We start from the raw sequence: 15,567 nt of genomic DNA on the forward strand, positions 1-15,567 counted from the left end.
ATTAATACGAGATGGTGACCCAAGAGACCATGGTACCAGTTCAACAACATGGAGTGTAAAACTCTGGGCAGCCAGGCAGGGCCTTCTGTTCCCGTCCCCAAGGGTTCACAAAGCCCAGGGACTCAGCCGCAACAGATATCAGGACATACTTTGGGAATCCTTCTGTTACAGCTAACTTTCCATTTTAACCAGCAACAACTTCCCATGTAACTGTACTGCCAACTGCCAGTGTAACCTGTAATGATGTAGACCTCTTTTGCCAACTGGATTTGTAGTTTCTGCCGTGATGTATCTTAGCATAATTTTCTTGACAGTTATATATATTAATGGCCAATGCATCTTAGTCACGTACAGAATGTTAAAATGCATTGCGAAGATGTGAGTCCTTACTAACTGTGCAATGGTCCAACATGCGAGCCTGGGCCTCTCAGGCACAAAGAGGCAGAGGAGGTACAGACCCTTTCAGCTGCCTCTCAAGATTGCTGGAATGCCCTGGGCAAGTTCCTGAGGAGCAAGCATGCGTGTGGGTCCCCCCGGCACCCTGCAGCTTCCTGCAGGAGGCTGTCAGCACCATTCCAGGCCTCAGCACTGCCCTTCTGCCAGCCCTTCCCATGAAGAAGATGGGGAAGCCAAGCAGGGGACTGGGTTCCCTGGGCTTACCAACTTTGCTGAAAATAAGTGGAAAGAACAGCATGGGGTAACCATACTGCAGTGCCAAACCCCAGCCCTCGAGTGCACTGCTTCCCAAGGGATCCTGTGGGCTTGTTATTGGAACAGTGGCTCAGTAACTGGCAAAACTTATAACTTAATTCACAGCAAAACATTCACATTTCCTCACCCGACCCTGTCAAGTGTGCTGCCACCAAGCCCCCAAAACAGAATGGTCAGAGACCAGCTGCAAGCTCTCTTGTTTTTTATGTGTCATGCTGCCAATTTGCAGATCAAGAAATTCACCAATGTCCTGTTCGTTTTTAGGCAATCATGCCAAGACAACACACATGTACTTCCAATCTATGTGCTGTACATCTCTACCCTGGGTATGTATTTCACCTGCTTATACCCGATAACAGAAAAACAAGCCCCTAGATTCAATTACTCCTCATGTAAAAAGTTCATCATCTGCTTCCATAAATAATTCAACCTTTCCATTTCAGTGATGCAGAATGCTGTGGACGTTTGTCAAGAGCAGACAAGCCACTCATGAAAAGTCAGAGCAGTGACTGCACAGCGCTCTAAGCCAGAGTCAGTTAAAAGCAACACACTTCCAAATACCTTCCAGATGCAAAGGTGGCACTTCATTAGCATATAGGCAAACTCAGAGAAAGTGCACATCTCTCGCCAGGAATAACAGAGCTGTCTCTGAATCCCTGTCTCCTGGCGTGTTCTCCACCACTTTCCAGAGCCAAGAATACAGCACGACTCAGCAAAACCAGCTTTTCAAAAGCCTCCCAGGAAAGCAGGTACCACTTCTCAAAAACCCTCTAGTTACGCATAACGAAACTGGCCATATAGGATAATGCTGTTTATTAAAAATATAGTCAGGGAGGAGGAAGTCAGTGCATTTTAGACAGTTTTACATACACATCTGTAGTTTGAGGTTCCATTATTCCAACAGTTCATATAAATCACTGTTTGAGATAAAAGGAAAAAAACGCTTTACAGGAGATCAGCAATTGGTTATAGTTTGGTAATAGGCTTGTAGTCAAAATAAAACCACCACTTCCAATATTAAAGAATGTCTCCTTTATGCAGAATGAATCTTCAGAGTCAATAATTGTTCCTTGCATTAAAAACAGTTAACTTTGTGTTCTTGGAAAACAGTCAATTCTGTTTTCTGTATATATAAATGCTCTAGTTTGTCAGGATGTTGCTGCTGTTGTTGAGGTAACAAAGGAAGCTTTGGGAGACTTGTCACTGGGTTATCCTCACTATGACAGCAAACTATTGCCAAGTCAACCCCAAGAATGATACAAGAGCATTTCTCAGAGAATCATAGATACAGAGATGACATTTCCAAACAACATTCTCATTACAGTAGGAGAAACAAACAGGTGCAAAAAGAGAGCCAGGGCTTGCTTCTCTTCGCTAACGGTCAATTCACAACCTCATCCAGCAGCCCCTCCTCAGGAAACGATTAGCTTTTTGAATATATTTTCAGAGTTCCACAGCAAGTCCCATTTTCTTGAAATGTCAATGACACTCCCACATTCCCACTTCCTGACCTCACTTTCACAGACAGGATGAGTTAGCGGGACACCAATCAATCTCTAACATGCTCTTGATAATCTTTATTGTGGAAAATCAAGAAGTGGGTCTAAGTTACTGCATGTGCAAGTCAGCACTTCGTCCCTTGCTCTTTACACACCAGATGTCCTGGGAAGTCACTCCAGGGAAGGAAGTGAAGGGCCCCTCGATTGGCTGCACCACTCCTTTCCATGTTATGCATACAACTCAACAGCCACACCTACAGAGGAGGGATGCTGAACGCACCACCTTCTTGGTGGACTGCCACGATCCAAGGAAGCTCTCGGTCAGCACTCACACAGTAAATTGAAAGCAGAAAAGTACAAATCTTACAGCTGTGGTGAACCTATCTGCCAGGCTTGGCCCAGGCTACCAGAACTACCTCTCTGTTCCCAGTTAAACCACCTGGAACTTTCAACAACACTTCTTTGGGGGAACAGAGGAGAGTTATACTAAATAACCTTGTCCTTCCTTCAGTTCCTACAAAGTAAATCAACTGTTACTGCCTAAATGACAACATGGATTCAGTGTCAGCTGTGACTGGCACCTGCCTGACTCCATCTGACAGCAAGAGTTAAGGAACAAGAAAACTGCAGGCATTACCTACCTATGTGTCCAGAGCACACTGGGAAGTCAGCGCCTGTTGACAGGACAACTGAGCAAACAAATTTAAGGCATACTGGAGTAACAGCAACTGGAGTATATGTCTTTTCCCTAATATGCATTAAGGCCTCTACTGAGAGAGACCTCTAAAATGAGAAAGGCCTTCCTAGCCAACAAACTCAAAACACTAAGCTGAAGACTGAAAGCTTCAGAACAAAAACCATTGCGTTTGAAACACTCCAGAGTCTGAGTCAAAACCAACACATTCCTCTTAGAATCCATGAGGTCAGACCTGTCAAGGACACAACACGGATAAAATGTTAAAAATAAGGATTTTTAACAGGAAACACTATTTTGTTTACATACACTTAAAGTTTAACAGAACTTGTAAAAAGGGTTATCAGAACAGTTGAAAACAAATAATGGGTCAGCCTCTTGGTGAAGCTAACAGTTCTTGCACTGTCAGTGGAAAAATTCCAGAAACCAACTCCTGGGACTGCAGGTAGATTCACTGCACAATCTGCAAGCACAGATGACTCTAGCCCCAAGTTCCTGTGACAGCTCTCTCCCACTTGGGGGTCTCTTCCCATGCTGGCTGCCAGGGGGAGATGTTTTCATGTAAGGCTACTGATGTATATAAGGACTTCTTAATTTGGTAAGACTTCACTAGACCAAGAGAAAGCAAAGTGGTTTCCCAAAGGCCAATTAAAAAAAATTGAGGGGGGGGGGATCTATCATTTTAATTTTCAGAAATAACGTACAGAAATTTCTCTAAAGTGTATGTAATTTTGAAACTTAAGGAAGGAATCTCTTTCCACTTTTTATGGTCTTCAAGTTACTACTAACAGGTGCTTTTCCCTGTGAGACAAAGGCTGAACTGTTCCAAGTGACCACTGGGAGAAGGGGAAGGAGAGTGGAGACTGAAAAGGAAGAAGACCATGAACAAAAACTGGGCAAGGGAGAAAAAGAACTGCTCACTCCAACAGGAATTAAAAACTTCCAGTTTTTTTTTATACCTTTACACCCATTTAAAACGCCCTGCCGGCACTGAAAAAAATTCTAGTTAACCAAGCTGTAGACGTTTTGACTCATGCCAAAGAAATGATTCTGAGCACCTGAGCTTTCTGTGCCTTTATCCCAGAGGCTGCTACCAGAATGTCAATGTAAACAGTCCTACCTTGTCACAGGGTCAAAGGTCAGTTACCACGCTACAGCTAGATTCAAACTAAGCTAGAAGAAAAGTTTACCTAGTAGTGACAAAGTATTTCAATTCACTGAATCATAGATTATGTCTCAATTGGAGAGAACATGGGACAACAAAAGCCATGGCTAACGACAATGTGACAACTGTGTAAACCAGACAGGGAGTTCGGGCACGAGGTCAGAGGGGAGCAGAAAGCACAGGGGCTGCTCGACTGGACTCCGCCTATCAGGAACACGGGGGGCTTTGATGGAAAAAGACTGCACATTCTGCTAGATGGATACACACAGCCCAGAATTAAACTGCACAGCGACATTTATTATTCCAGCTTGGAAAAACATCCCTTTTTTCAAATTTCACACAGCAAAGCAAGTTAAAAACTTCACTCATCAAATAAATGATAATTTAAACAAGAACTTGCTAAAGAAACCTCATCACAACATTTTAGGGCCTGATCACTTTAAGTCCATGGGGCCATTAATATCAACCAAGTGTCTCTTAGAATCCACAAGCCGTTTTCCTACCACAAGAAGGCGTAACAGGTTTCCTTGACTCAGGTGATACATTTAGAAAAGAAACCATGATTTTTCTTTTGCTGTAACAGGCAGACACTGACTTCTCGTTGTAATCAGGAGAGATGGAATGACTGCTGCCCTTCTCTTGCTGCTATCAATAGTTTGTCACGCATTATCTCAATGCTTGAATAGTCCGGCAACTTTAAATAGTTCACACAAGTCATTACAGAGGGTAAGAAGTCATCTGGGTTTTCTGTTGATTCAAATGTCTTCCGGACAATTGTCAAAGGTGGATTCAGACTCCGGAATCCTGATTTAAGAGAAAAAGCAGACAGACCAAAGAACTTACTATTTTCAGTGCTGCTACTATCAGAAAACCATCACGCCGCTTTGCTGCACACCCTCCCCCTTTACCCCAGTGTATGCTTTCTCACCAAGTTTTTCAGTTTGGAAATTTTACATTTTTAACCCAGAATTTGTGCATCGAACCTGCTTCATTAATTCATCATGAAATATCACTGCATAACATTTCTTAATGCCTTCCAATTTTCATTTTACTTTAAAAACAAGCACTAATCCAACTTATGCTGGGACACATTTCAGAGAAACCATGTTAGACTTCACTTTCATTTGTTGGGACACCCTAGAAATGTAAGCAGCATCACACACGTGTGAGACAACCCGTAACTGTTTCTCCTGTTGATGTTCTCTCAATGAACAGCATCACGAACAGAAAACCAATTCTAAGAGGGATACGCGTCCAGTAAGCAACCTCCTACGGTTGGTTTGTAACTCTCACTCACACCCCCACGGCAGGATCCATGCTGGGCTGCAGCACCACACCTACCTCCAACGGGCAATCTTGGGCTCCCGGTCACAAACTGGAGAAACAACCTCTGTTGCTCGTTATCAAAACTACTGAGGATCTCAAAGAGGAACTTCACAGCCCGACTGCAACAAAGCAACGCATAACACTTTACAGTTCACATCACACCCTGAGAATCAGTGATCAATCATGCAAATTCCCACCACAATGTCCTCTGAAATGGAATATTTTTGCTGTACAGCTAAAACTTAAAATACAATGATGACTTCTGTAGTTAAGTAAGACCTGATCTGGTACTGCACAGGTATTTCTGCGTCACAACATTTACTGAGGGGATTAAATCTTTTCTTCAGTTTCAGGAGAATACTTGAAAAAGAAACTCTTGGGTCTTCAGTTGTGAGAATTAACCACAGGCACACAAATTAAGAAAGATGATCCCACAAGGTTCAGTTGCTTCCACACATCCACTTCTGTCTACCGGGCTCAGTGCCTACCTGTCATGCGTGTAACCATGGTCCGGCCTGCAGCACTCCATCAGCGTCTTGGCGTCCCAAGTGTCTGCTTTACTGCCACAGAGGAGCTGATCCAGCTGTGAATGTTGAGGGGAAGAATTACCAGAAGAACATCTGCATTCACCTCAGCAAAAACAAAGGCCTGCATGTAGCCGCAGAGTACTCCTTCCAAGGGCGGATCCTGGTCCAGAGCTACGACACCCACAGCTCACACTGCAGTGTCTGGGTCTGTGTCCCTGCTCGTAGAGACCATGACAGAGAGCAGTGATGGCTAAAGTGATTGGGTTCCTGCAGAGAATGCAGGAGACTTGAACTGAATTTCTAGCTTCTGCCTTCAGCCACTGCCACAGCGGGAAGTTGGGACGTGAAGCAGCAAATCAGGGCACTCTCTCTTTGCCTCCCTCATAGCAAGTAAGTGAATAAATATTTTGGAAGAGTACTATTTTCAGTATTTACTTAAGCTCCTTCTAGAACGATTCATTTTCATGTCTTTTTAGTAGCCCTGTTCCATGTATGTCCCTGCCCACTTCTACGCACCAGGACCTCGAGAACCTTTGAAGTCAAACGTACCACACCTGATTCAGGCCCTGAACTTCAGCTTTGGTAGCTATTCTTCTCACAACTTTAGAAACTTAAAAATGAGAACCTGCTTTTCATGAGGCAGATTTTATGAATCCTAGCTTCCAGAAACAGCATGCAAGAACAGAAGCCTAAAGATAAGAGAGATAAGTGGAGAGCACAGTGGGAGAAGAAAGGTGGACTGAGATATCAACAAACGCGCAGCTTTATACCTGCTACTGAGGCTATCTGTTCTGCCCAAAGGCCACAGAAGGAATGGCAGAAGGCAAGAATCTCTATATTCTTAGAAAAACTACCATCAGATTCAAATTAGAACTTTTTCCTCTACTGTTCTCTGCAAGACTGCATACTTTGAGAAAAAAAATCACTTTGGGAAAAGCAAGTGAAATTTCCCTGTCATGCACCTTCCATCTCTTAGTTTTTATTCTCCTACACAAGAGGGATTACCCCAACAGTCTGGTCAGATACAGTAATCTGAACAGGTTCCTCAGCCATATCATCAAGGACCTGATTCAAGCCCAGACAGAACATAGATGGCTTTGAATTCCAGCTGAGACGCAGTAATACTTCAAATTATCAAGCTCACCACAAACTCTAAGTACAAGTCAAAGTAAACACAAAAATAGCAACTAAGGTTTAAATGCTGGCATTAAGACTTCTAGATTTAGTCATTTAGCAAAGGTGTATTCTAAAACTGGATTTTAAAAATGTAGCACAGGCTGATGCTGTGGCTCAGCAAACTAACCCTCCACCCCGTGGCTCCAGCATCCTATTTGGCCACAAGTTCATGTCCAAGCTGCTCTATTTCCATCCAGCTCTTTGTGGCCTGGGAAGGCAGTGCAGGATGGCTCAACACTTTGGGACCCTGCACCCACATGCGAGATCCAGAAAAAGCTGCCAGCTCCTGGCTCTGGATCAATTCAGCTTTGATCACTGTAATAATCTGGGGAGTGAACCAGCGGATGAAAAAACCTCTCTCTGTCTCTGCTTCTCCCTGTAAGTCTGCCTTTCCAATAAATATAAATCTTAAAAAAAAAAAGGTAACAAACAGGTGTCTGCATTGCAAGAATTACTTTCAGTCGCGTCCCTGCTGTGAACTCACAGCACTCCTGCAACCAGAGTCAACCAGAGACCTGCAGAGGATGCTGCCTACACCAGAGCCCCCAATTCCCATCAGCAGACAAGGGATGCTCCCCGTGACCCAGAGGGGGCTCCTACTCCCTGAGGGACACTTTACTCAGGAAAGCAGTTTTCCCAGGACATCTAAGCCCTGCTCCCAAACCTCTACTTTGACAATCATGGGGTCCTTGACTGGGTGGTGCAAACACTGTCCTAAATACAGAAGCAGATGTACCATTTCAGGTAAAAGCTACTCACTTCCTCTGGGTAAAAGTACTGAAGATGACTGAGTGGGAAAACCGATTCGAAACCATCTCGGAAGGAATCAAATTGCCTAGAAACACCTTCATTTAGTGCCCAGAATATAACCAGCTGCAAAAAAAGAAAAAATAAATTGTAGTAAGATTTTAAACTTTGTGCTATAAAGTAGGTGGCAAAACACAGTTAAACATCCTTCTGGATACTTAAAAATTTATTATGGGGCCCAGTGCAATGACTCAGTGGCAAAATCCTCGCCTTGCAACTGCCAGAATTCCATATGGGTGCCAGTTCATGTCCTGGCTGGTTCACTTCCCATCCATTTCCTTACTTATGCCTAGGATAGCAGTAAGGGCCCAAAAGCCTTGGGACCCTACACCCGTGTGGGATATCAGAAGAGGCTCCAGGCTACTGGCTTCAGATTGGTGTAGCCCAGACTACTGCAGGTTTTAGAAATTGAATCAGATTACACATACATTCCACAAAAATTGGTAAATCATAAGTATGTATGTGTTTGCTTTTTTACATAAGCAGATGTAACTGTCAATGACTTAATCAAACGCTCTTTCCACCCAAATAGCAAGAATAAACCAATACAAAATTTCCAGCACATTAGTAACAAAGCTATATGTAGGCTGTAATTTAAAATGAAATTTGTACTGAATATAAATTATTTCCCCTAAATTGAGTGAGTATGGCCAAGGACCACAATCTAGTAATTTGCAAGTACACAGGTGGGTGGGTGATTCTTTGCAGTCAGTGGGCTTAAAGGCAGGCAGATGCAGCTCAGCGAGGGTGAACGTGGTGCTGCTCTTCAGTTGCTTTTTTCATTTAACATTCAGGTTCGATCACAGCTCAGTTCAGGCTATATACAAGCTCTCTCAAGAGCAAATAGAAGCAAAGGCTTCTCCCGTGGCCTTCCTGGGAACAGATAACTTCAGGCCTGTATTTCACTGCAACAAGTGCCTTCCCTCTGCCGTCTCCAGGTCGGGCCTCCAGGTAAGGCCCGCACCCATAGCCCGTGTGGCCCATCCACGAGGTACAGTGACGTACTCTCAGGTACTCCTCCAAGTTGTGAATAGTGACAGGTATATCCTTCCCTCCTTTCTTCAGTTCAATGTTGGGAAACCCAGGCAGAGTGAAATCCAGTCCTAGGTCTTCCACCGAGCAGCCATTCATAGTCAGGGTTTCTAATGCATACTGTAGACTCTCTTTGGTCTAAAAAGCAAAGGGAGAGAGGAGTGAGTGCAAGAATTCATTCACTTCCTTGTCTTCGTGTTAAGGAAGCAACTCAGTATTCCTTCAGGTGAGCTTCATTCTTTTTTAGCATATTCCAATCAAAGTTGACAGGTCATTAACAGCTTGCCAAATGTGATTAATTGGTTAATCAGCTTGGTTAATGTGATTAATTTTAGGCTGATCTTGAGGCAGCTAGTATACATATTTACAAATACTTAACAATCAGTAATGTACAAATACAGATGATGTTTCATCTGGTAATGTTAATTTTTTTTCCTTTAAACTAGCAAAGTTCAATCCTAAGAAAACTCTGGAGATAGATACTTGAACCACTTCCAAGATTCAGAAGTAAAATAATTTCTTCTTCAAAGAATAACATGAAGAAAAAAGATTTCAAGGAAACCACAGGGTCAAACCAAACCCTTAAAGCCAACATGAGAGAACAGTACTGTGTTAATCTTAAACGCTGAAGTATTGCAAAAAGCTTATTAAAAATACTATTTTTCAGACTCAAGACCCTTGTGGAAAATGTGAATTATTATCTTTAAATGAAGAAAAGCAGTATGGCAGGCATGAAGCAATGGTTTTCCCAACTGGAGAAGCCTCTTCAGGTTAAGCAGTTAAGGCACAGAAAACTGGTCATATAAACTACAGAAGGTGAAGAAGTGCTAAATAACATCATTTTTAAAAAATGTTTATTCATTTCACATTTATTTCGAAGGCAGAGCGACACAGAAGTTATCCTTCACCTGCTGGCTCTCACCAAAATGCCCTCAGCAGCCAAGGTTGGGAAAATTAAAAGCTACTCATGATTCAGATTGCTCAGAATACCAACATGAAACAGCATTAAGCAGTTACTGAAAAGTATATCCACTTTCAATTCTCTGCAAAAACTCATGTTTAACCCCTTTCTTCATTTGCAGTGCATCATTTATGAATCCCACACTAAAATATTCTTCAGCCAAAAACACAAAATTAAGGTGTCCATCTTAATAATGTTCCACCCAAATTTCAACCATTCCCACATTTCCTAGCACAGACTGAGGGGATTAGTGTGATGTAATAAATAAAGCTGTTCCTCCCACTGCTACTGAGGAAACCTTATAAGAAACATATTACAGTGTATTGTCATTAGAAAGGACTCCAGAGATTTATCTAGATTTCACACACTGAACTGAAGTCAAGCTTACCTTTAGCATATTTTACATGTACTATCTGCTGAGAATTTAAACTATATAAGGCAAAATCTGAGCCAGGTCAGCTTATTCGATGTTGAGTACTCTATAAAATAACAAAATGGGTTATTCCTAAATGCTACCATTTTTACATGTTCTGGCTGAAAGCTGGTCAACACAACAAATCAAGTTTGGAGTCTATGGAATGCATCTTAAAGTTTCAAAATGGTAGCATTTCAAATAACATAAGACAGAACAGACAGAGGCACTACTGGTAGAAATAACTGTGGTACTCGACATCCAACAAAGGGACACAAACTTGAAGGGTGTGGGCTCTGGAGCCTAGTATTCATTCTAGCTCACAGGTGCAAGGAAAGCTCTTCAGCCTATTTGCCTTGGCTTTCCTCATCTACACCAGAGATGACAAGAACATCTGAATCCCAAAGGGTTGAGGATTAAGTGAATTATCACATGTAAGACATGTGAAGCAGTGCCATGAATCCTACTTTGTTTTCTTTGACCTAAGATACTATAAACAGTGTAGTAGCTTAACTTACAGAAGATGGTCAGCACAGACATTAAGTGGGTTCTAAAAATCCTAACCAGACAGACATTATAAAACTTTATGGAAGTGAGAGCTGGAACTGGGGGCCGATCAGGCTGGGCAGCACTATAACACCTGTTGTCCTGCAGGCGAAATGGATTGTGGGAGAGCTAGGCTGCACTGACTGACTATATCCACTGGTGCAGGCATGAGTCAGAATAAGGGCGGCAAAGCCCAACCAGGCATCAGCTGGCAAGTGCTGAGAATGGAGGCAAGTCTTATCAAGCTAAACTCCAGAACCATCTAGAGAGTGCTAGATCCAGGTCTGGGATTGGGTCCAGTAGGGAAACTATGGGTACCCTTCTAATGGGCTGCAACTCCCACTGGCAAGCATGAGAACCAGGACTGGGGAAAGGCATGGCTAGATAGGCGGTGACACTCACTAGCATGAGTGTGGCCTGCAGGGTAGAGTCGGCTGGGATGAGTTAAGCTTGAAGGCCCAATTATGTATAAGAGAGCTGAATGAGATGAGTGAGAAGCACGACAGACCAGACCAACCCACTGCACATGCTGGTAGACACAGAAACTAGGGTTGGGGGCAAGCCCAGTGGGGGTTTCTAGGGATTACGCCGACTAGGATGCTGCTCCCAACGACATACGTAAGGGCCGATTCATGGAGGGCAGGGCTGGCCTGGGCCGCAGCACCTGCTGGTTTGCGTAAGAAATGGGGCCAGAGAGAGATCTGACCTAGCAACTGTAATTACCAGTGTGAAAGTAGCCGATGTGGGTGACAGAACAAACTGACCCTGTACAGGTGGGCGTACACAGGACATAGGACTGAGATCACCTCAAACGAGATTTCTTTGAGGGCCCCTCAACTAACATAATTCTAACTATGCGGAGAGTAGCAGGATGTGTGGTCTGACAACAGAGTGCATCTATCAAAGCTGGAACTTCTTGGTGGCTTCGAGGGAGCAGTGGAGAGCATATGCAGAGTCACATGGAAGATAGGTCAGACCAGTGAAACCTGCAGAGAATACCGAGTACCACAGCAGAGGAAGGAAGGCAGAACAAATTCATCAACCATCCCAGTGTAGCGTAACAGCAAATATCTGGGCAAAGATGCAGTGCTGGACTGTGTCAGTCAATGGACCTTCGAAGGATTTCCTCATCCCTGCATCTGCAGGACTGACAGCATTTCACAACTACAGACCCCACTTGAGCAGAATCCTGGAGGCATGCTCCACATTGGGATTCTGGGATGACACTGGGTGGCCATTCCCCATCCCTGGATGCTGAGGCGGCTGGGAGGCTGGCTGTGGCTTCTCACCTTGTCTCTCCCTTTCTCTCACATGCAAGAAGGAAAAGACCATTTTCTCCTAAACATGGACCCTTCCCAACCTAATCTTCTATGTAAACATCATTAACAAATTTAAAAACTGTATTGAAAAAGCTAGATTTAGTCTACTTAAGTGCTTACTTCACTGGATAAACAAACATGATTTTCAAAACATTGCAATCAACGGGAGAGATAAAATGAATTCCCTTACAAATCAACACCTCCGGGCCTGGTGTGGTAGTCTAGTGGTTAAAATCCTTGCCTTGAAAGCGCCTGGACCCCATATGGGAGCTGACTTGTATCCCAGAAGTCCCGTTTCCCATCCAGCTCCCTGCCTGTGGACTGGGAAGGCAGTCAAGGACACTCAAAGCCAGATGTCTCTACCCTTGCATGGGAGACCATAAAGAGGCTCCTGGCTTTGGATTGGTTCAGTATTGACTGTTGTGGCCACTTGGGGAGTGAACCAGAGGACAGAAGATCTTTCTGTCTGTCTCTTCTCTCTGTATATCTAACTTTCCAATAATAAATCTTAAAAACAAAGCAAAACAAACAAAAAAAAAACCCAGCAGCTCCCTGATGAGCATTTACACGCCCCCCTGCCCAAATATAAGGTATTTGGTTGTCATTCTAATAAATTATATATATCACCGAGCCAGTACGAATCTGATACATTCACGTTATTTTTTTTACCTACAGTTAATATATATGTTAAAATATACAACGATACGAAGCTCAATATCATCCATGAGATCTAACAGCAAAACCTCAGTATGTGTCACCAAGAAATAACCAACACTCACAATGGCTTTTAAGGACATTTTCCTGAGATAGTACTAGAAACAAATGGATAATTCCAATTAAGCTATATTTCCTGAAAATAAAGTATCTCAATTGTATTTTTTATTAATGCATTATATCTTGTCGCTCTTCAGATTACCTATAAAAACGCAAAACTGAATACATACACCACTTATGGTAACTGAAGCAAGCAGTTTTGTCGCTGAGAAGTTGGCAGAGTACAAAAAATTGGGATTTAAGTTTAGTAAGTTTAATTTAAAAGCTTAGTAAAAGGAATTCACCGTGGGGTCAGCCTAGTGGTACAACAGGTTAAGCTGACACCTGTGGCGCAACGTCCTGTGTCAAAGCCTGTCTGCTCTGCTTCTGAGCCAGCTTCTGGTCCCTTGAGAAGGCAGCACACGATGGCCTCAAGGGCTCGTGCACTTGCCACTCATGTTGGAGACCTGGGTGGAGTTCCTATTACCTGGGGTCAGCCTGGGTTAGCCACAGGAACTGTGGCCATCTGGGAAGTGAAGCAATGGATGACAGATATATCTCAGTAACTGCCTTTCAATAAATGAATGATAAAAACCGAAAACAAAACAAAAAATTCACTATATTACAGTGTCTGTCCACATACACAAAAAGTTGTTTCTAACATTTAGAGCTCTTATGTTTTCACTCAAAAACATACACACTTGTAAATCAAACTATATAGTCATCTGACCCATCAGTTTCAGTTAGTGTAATAACACCAGCTCTTCTACACTGACACATTAATAATACAACGAAGTCAAATTCAAACTACTGAACAAAGGTTCATTTTTCCAACATACAGGAAGGAGCCACTTGGCCAAACCTAAGCCTACCTGGGATTTATCTTGTTCAAGTCTTTTCTTCTGTCTGACGATGTCTTCTAGGTGATACACTGATCTGGCTACAACTGGGTCAATGTCAAACAAATCATGTGACGTCAGTGAAGTTTCTTGCCGGAGCATCCACTTATAAAAAGGTAAACCAAGAGGAAGGTCCACCTGAAAGAGAATATGCAAAATATCAACACTGCCTCCTTGAGCTTCTTGAATCACTGCCATCTCAATTTGCTAATGAATGTTTTATCAGGTCAAGAAAATAGTGGATTATGAAATATTTCACTATGTAGAATTGGGATAGCCCAATCTGGGATTTGGGATCATACGGAAGCATTTAGTAAGGCATTCTATATAAATACTAACATTAAAAAGTAAAATTTCAGGGCTGGAATCATGGTTACACCTCAGCATGCAGCAACAGCATTCCATATGCGCATTGATTCAAGTCCTGGCCTTACAACTTTGGATCCAACTTCCTGAAAAGGCCTGGGAAAGCATCAGAGGGTGGATCACATGGGTGGACCAGCCAAGCTCTAGTTGCTGTGGCCATTTAGGCAGTGCACCAGCAGATTTAAGATTGATCGGTCTCTCCTTCTCTCTGTAACTCTTACTTTCAAATACACAGAATTTTGAAGAACCTAACTATTTTGGGCCAACTAAAATCTACTCTAGTTATATTAATATCCCAAAGCAAAACAAGACCAAAAATATTCTTTATAATATTTAAAATAATAAGTCAATGGATAAACTCTACTTTCCAGTTATACTGAAATACAAACCTTTGATACCAGATTCAAGAGTTTTAGCTTAAGTAATATCAAAAGATGTGAGATGAGGAAAGGAAAGGCATCTACAGATCTTCAAACCCCCATAAACACTGACTCCCTGGGTTATTGTTACAGCAGCACAGTGAAGCAGATGTAATGAGGGCTAGCCACTTGCTCATGCCCACTCACTACATTCACCCTGCACTAGCTGCCTGGGTATCAGAAACCCTATCACCCAAGGAGTGGTCCTCAGACTGGGCGAAAAGGCACACTCCTCCCTGTCCTACGCAGTCAGAGCTGACAGTTCAGAGAATTACCAAGTAATTCAGGTATGGAGTTGGAGAAAAACTAGACATTTATACATCCAAACTGTAGGCTAAGAAAATCAGCCTCAACTTACCAATCTGAAATCCATGATAGCCTTGGCCATTAATTTTCCTAAGAAGCGAAACTTCATCTTAACCTTTGCAATATGGGCTGGCTTCGCTGTCCTACCAAAAGGAAGTGCAAATAGGCCCTGGAGGTTTTGAATGTACTTGGTCCCTTCTTGGCTTCCTGTAAGAGAAATAATCCATCAAAATTTGGCTATTTCCAAAATCAAAACAAAACAAGATAACCAAAAATACTTACGAAACTCAGTTTTCTCAAAACTGGAGAACAAATCCTTAAATAAATATCATTAAGACTGGAAGAGTCATCTCTAGAGGACATATTAGGAAACAAGAGGCTAAGAAGGCCCAAAGTGGTAGCCTAATGGCTAAAGTCCTCACGTTGCATGCGCCAGAATCCCATATGGGTGCCAAATCATGTCCTGGCGGACCCGCTTCCCATCCAGCTCCCTGCTTGTAGCCTGGGAAAGCAGTCGAGGACCGCCCAAAGCCTTGAGACCCTGCATCCACATGGGAGACCTGGAGGAAGCTTCTGGCTTCTAGCTTCGGATTGGTTCAGCTCCAGCCATTGCGGCCACTTGGGGAGTGAATCAGTGGACAGAAGATCT

The 15,567-nt window shown here is 43.0% G+C and overlaps 1 protein-coding gene across 18 annotated transcripts in view; it reads right to left on the reverse strand.

Annotated features, from left to right (window-relative positions):
* Window positions 1-4,345: 4,345 nt before the first annotated feature.
* TRIP12 (thyroid hormone receptor interactor 12) overlaps window positions 4,346-15,567 on the reverse strand; it is a 127,537-nt gene continuing 116,315 nt past the window's right edge. For all 18 annotated transcript variants that reach the window (XM_058665088.1, XM_058665086.1, XM_058665085.1 and 15 more), the window contains 7 exons: window positions 14,971-15,125; window positions 13,801-13,965; window positions 8,911-9,075; window positions 7,858-7,971; window positions 5,884-5,978; window positions 5,411-5,514; window positions 4,346-4,873 (listed from right to left, as the gene is read on the reverse strand). In XM_058665088.1, the coding sequence (XP_058521071.1) occupies window positions 4,677-4,873; window positions 5,411-5,514; window positions 5,884-5,978; window positions 7,858-7,971; window positions 8,911-9,075; window positions 13,801-13,965; window positions 14,971-15,125 (995 nt within the window). In that variant the 3' untranslated portion in view covers window positions 4,346-4,676. The remainder of the gene's footprint in view (window positions 4,874-5,410; window positions 5,515-5,883; window positions 5,979-7,857; window positions 7,972-8,910; window positions 9,076-13,800; window positions 13,966-14,970; window positions 15,126-15,567) is intronic.

This window comes from Ochotona princeps, chromosome 5 (genome assembly GCF_030435755.1).
Source record: "Ochotona princeps isolate mOchPri1 chromosome 5, mOchPri1.hap1, whole genome shotgun sequence".
Classification (NCBI taxonomy): domain Eukaryota; kingdom Metazoa; phylum Chordata; class Mammalia; order Lagomorpha; family Ochotonidae; genus Ochotona; species Ochotona princeps.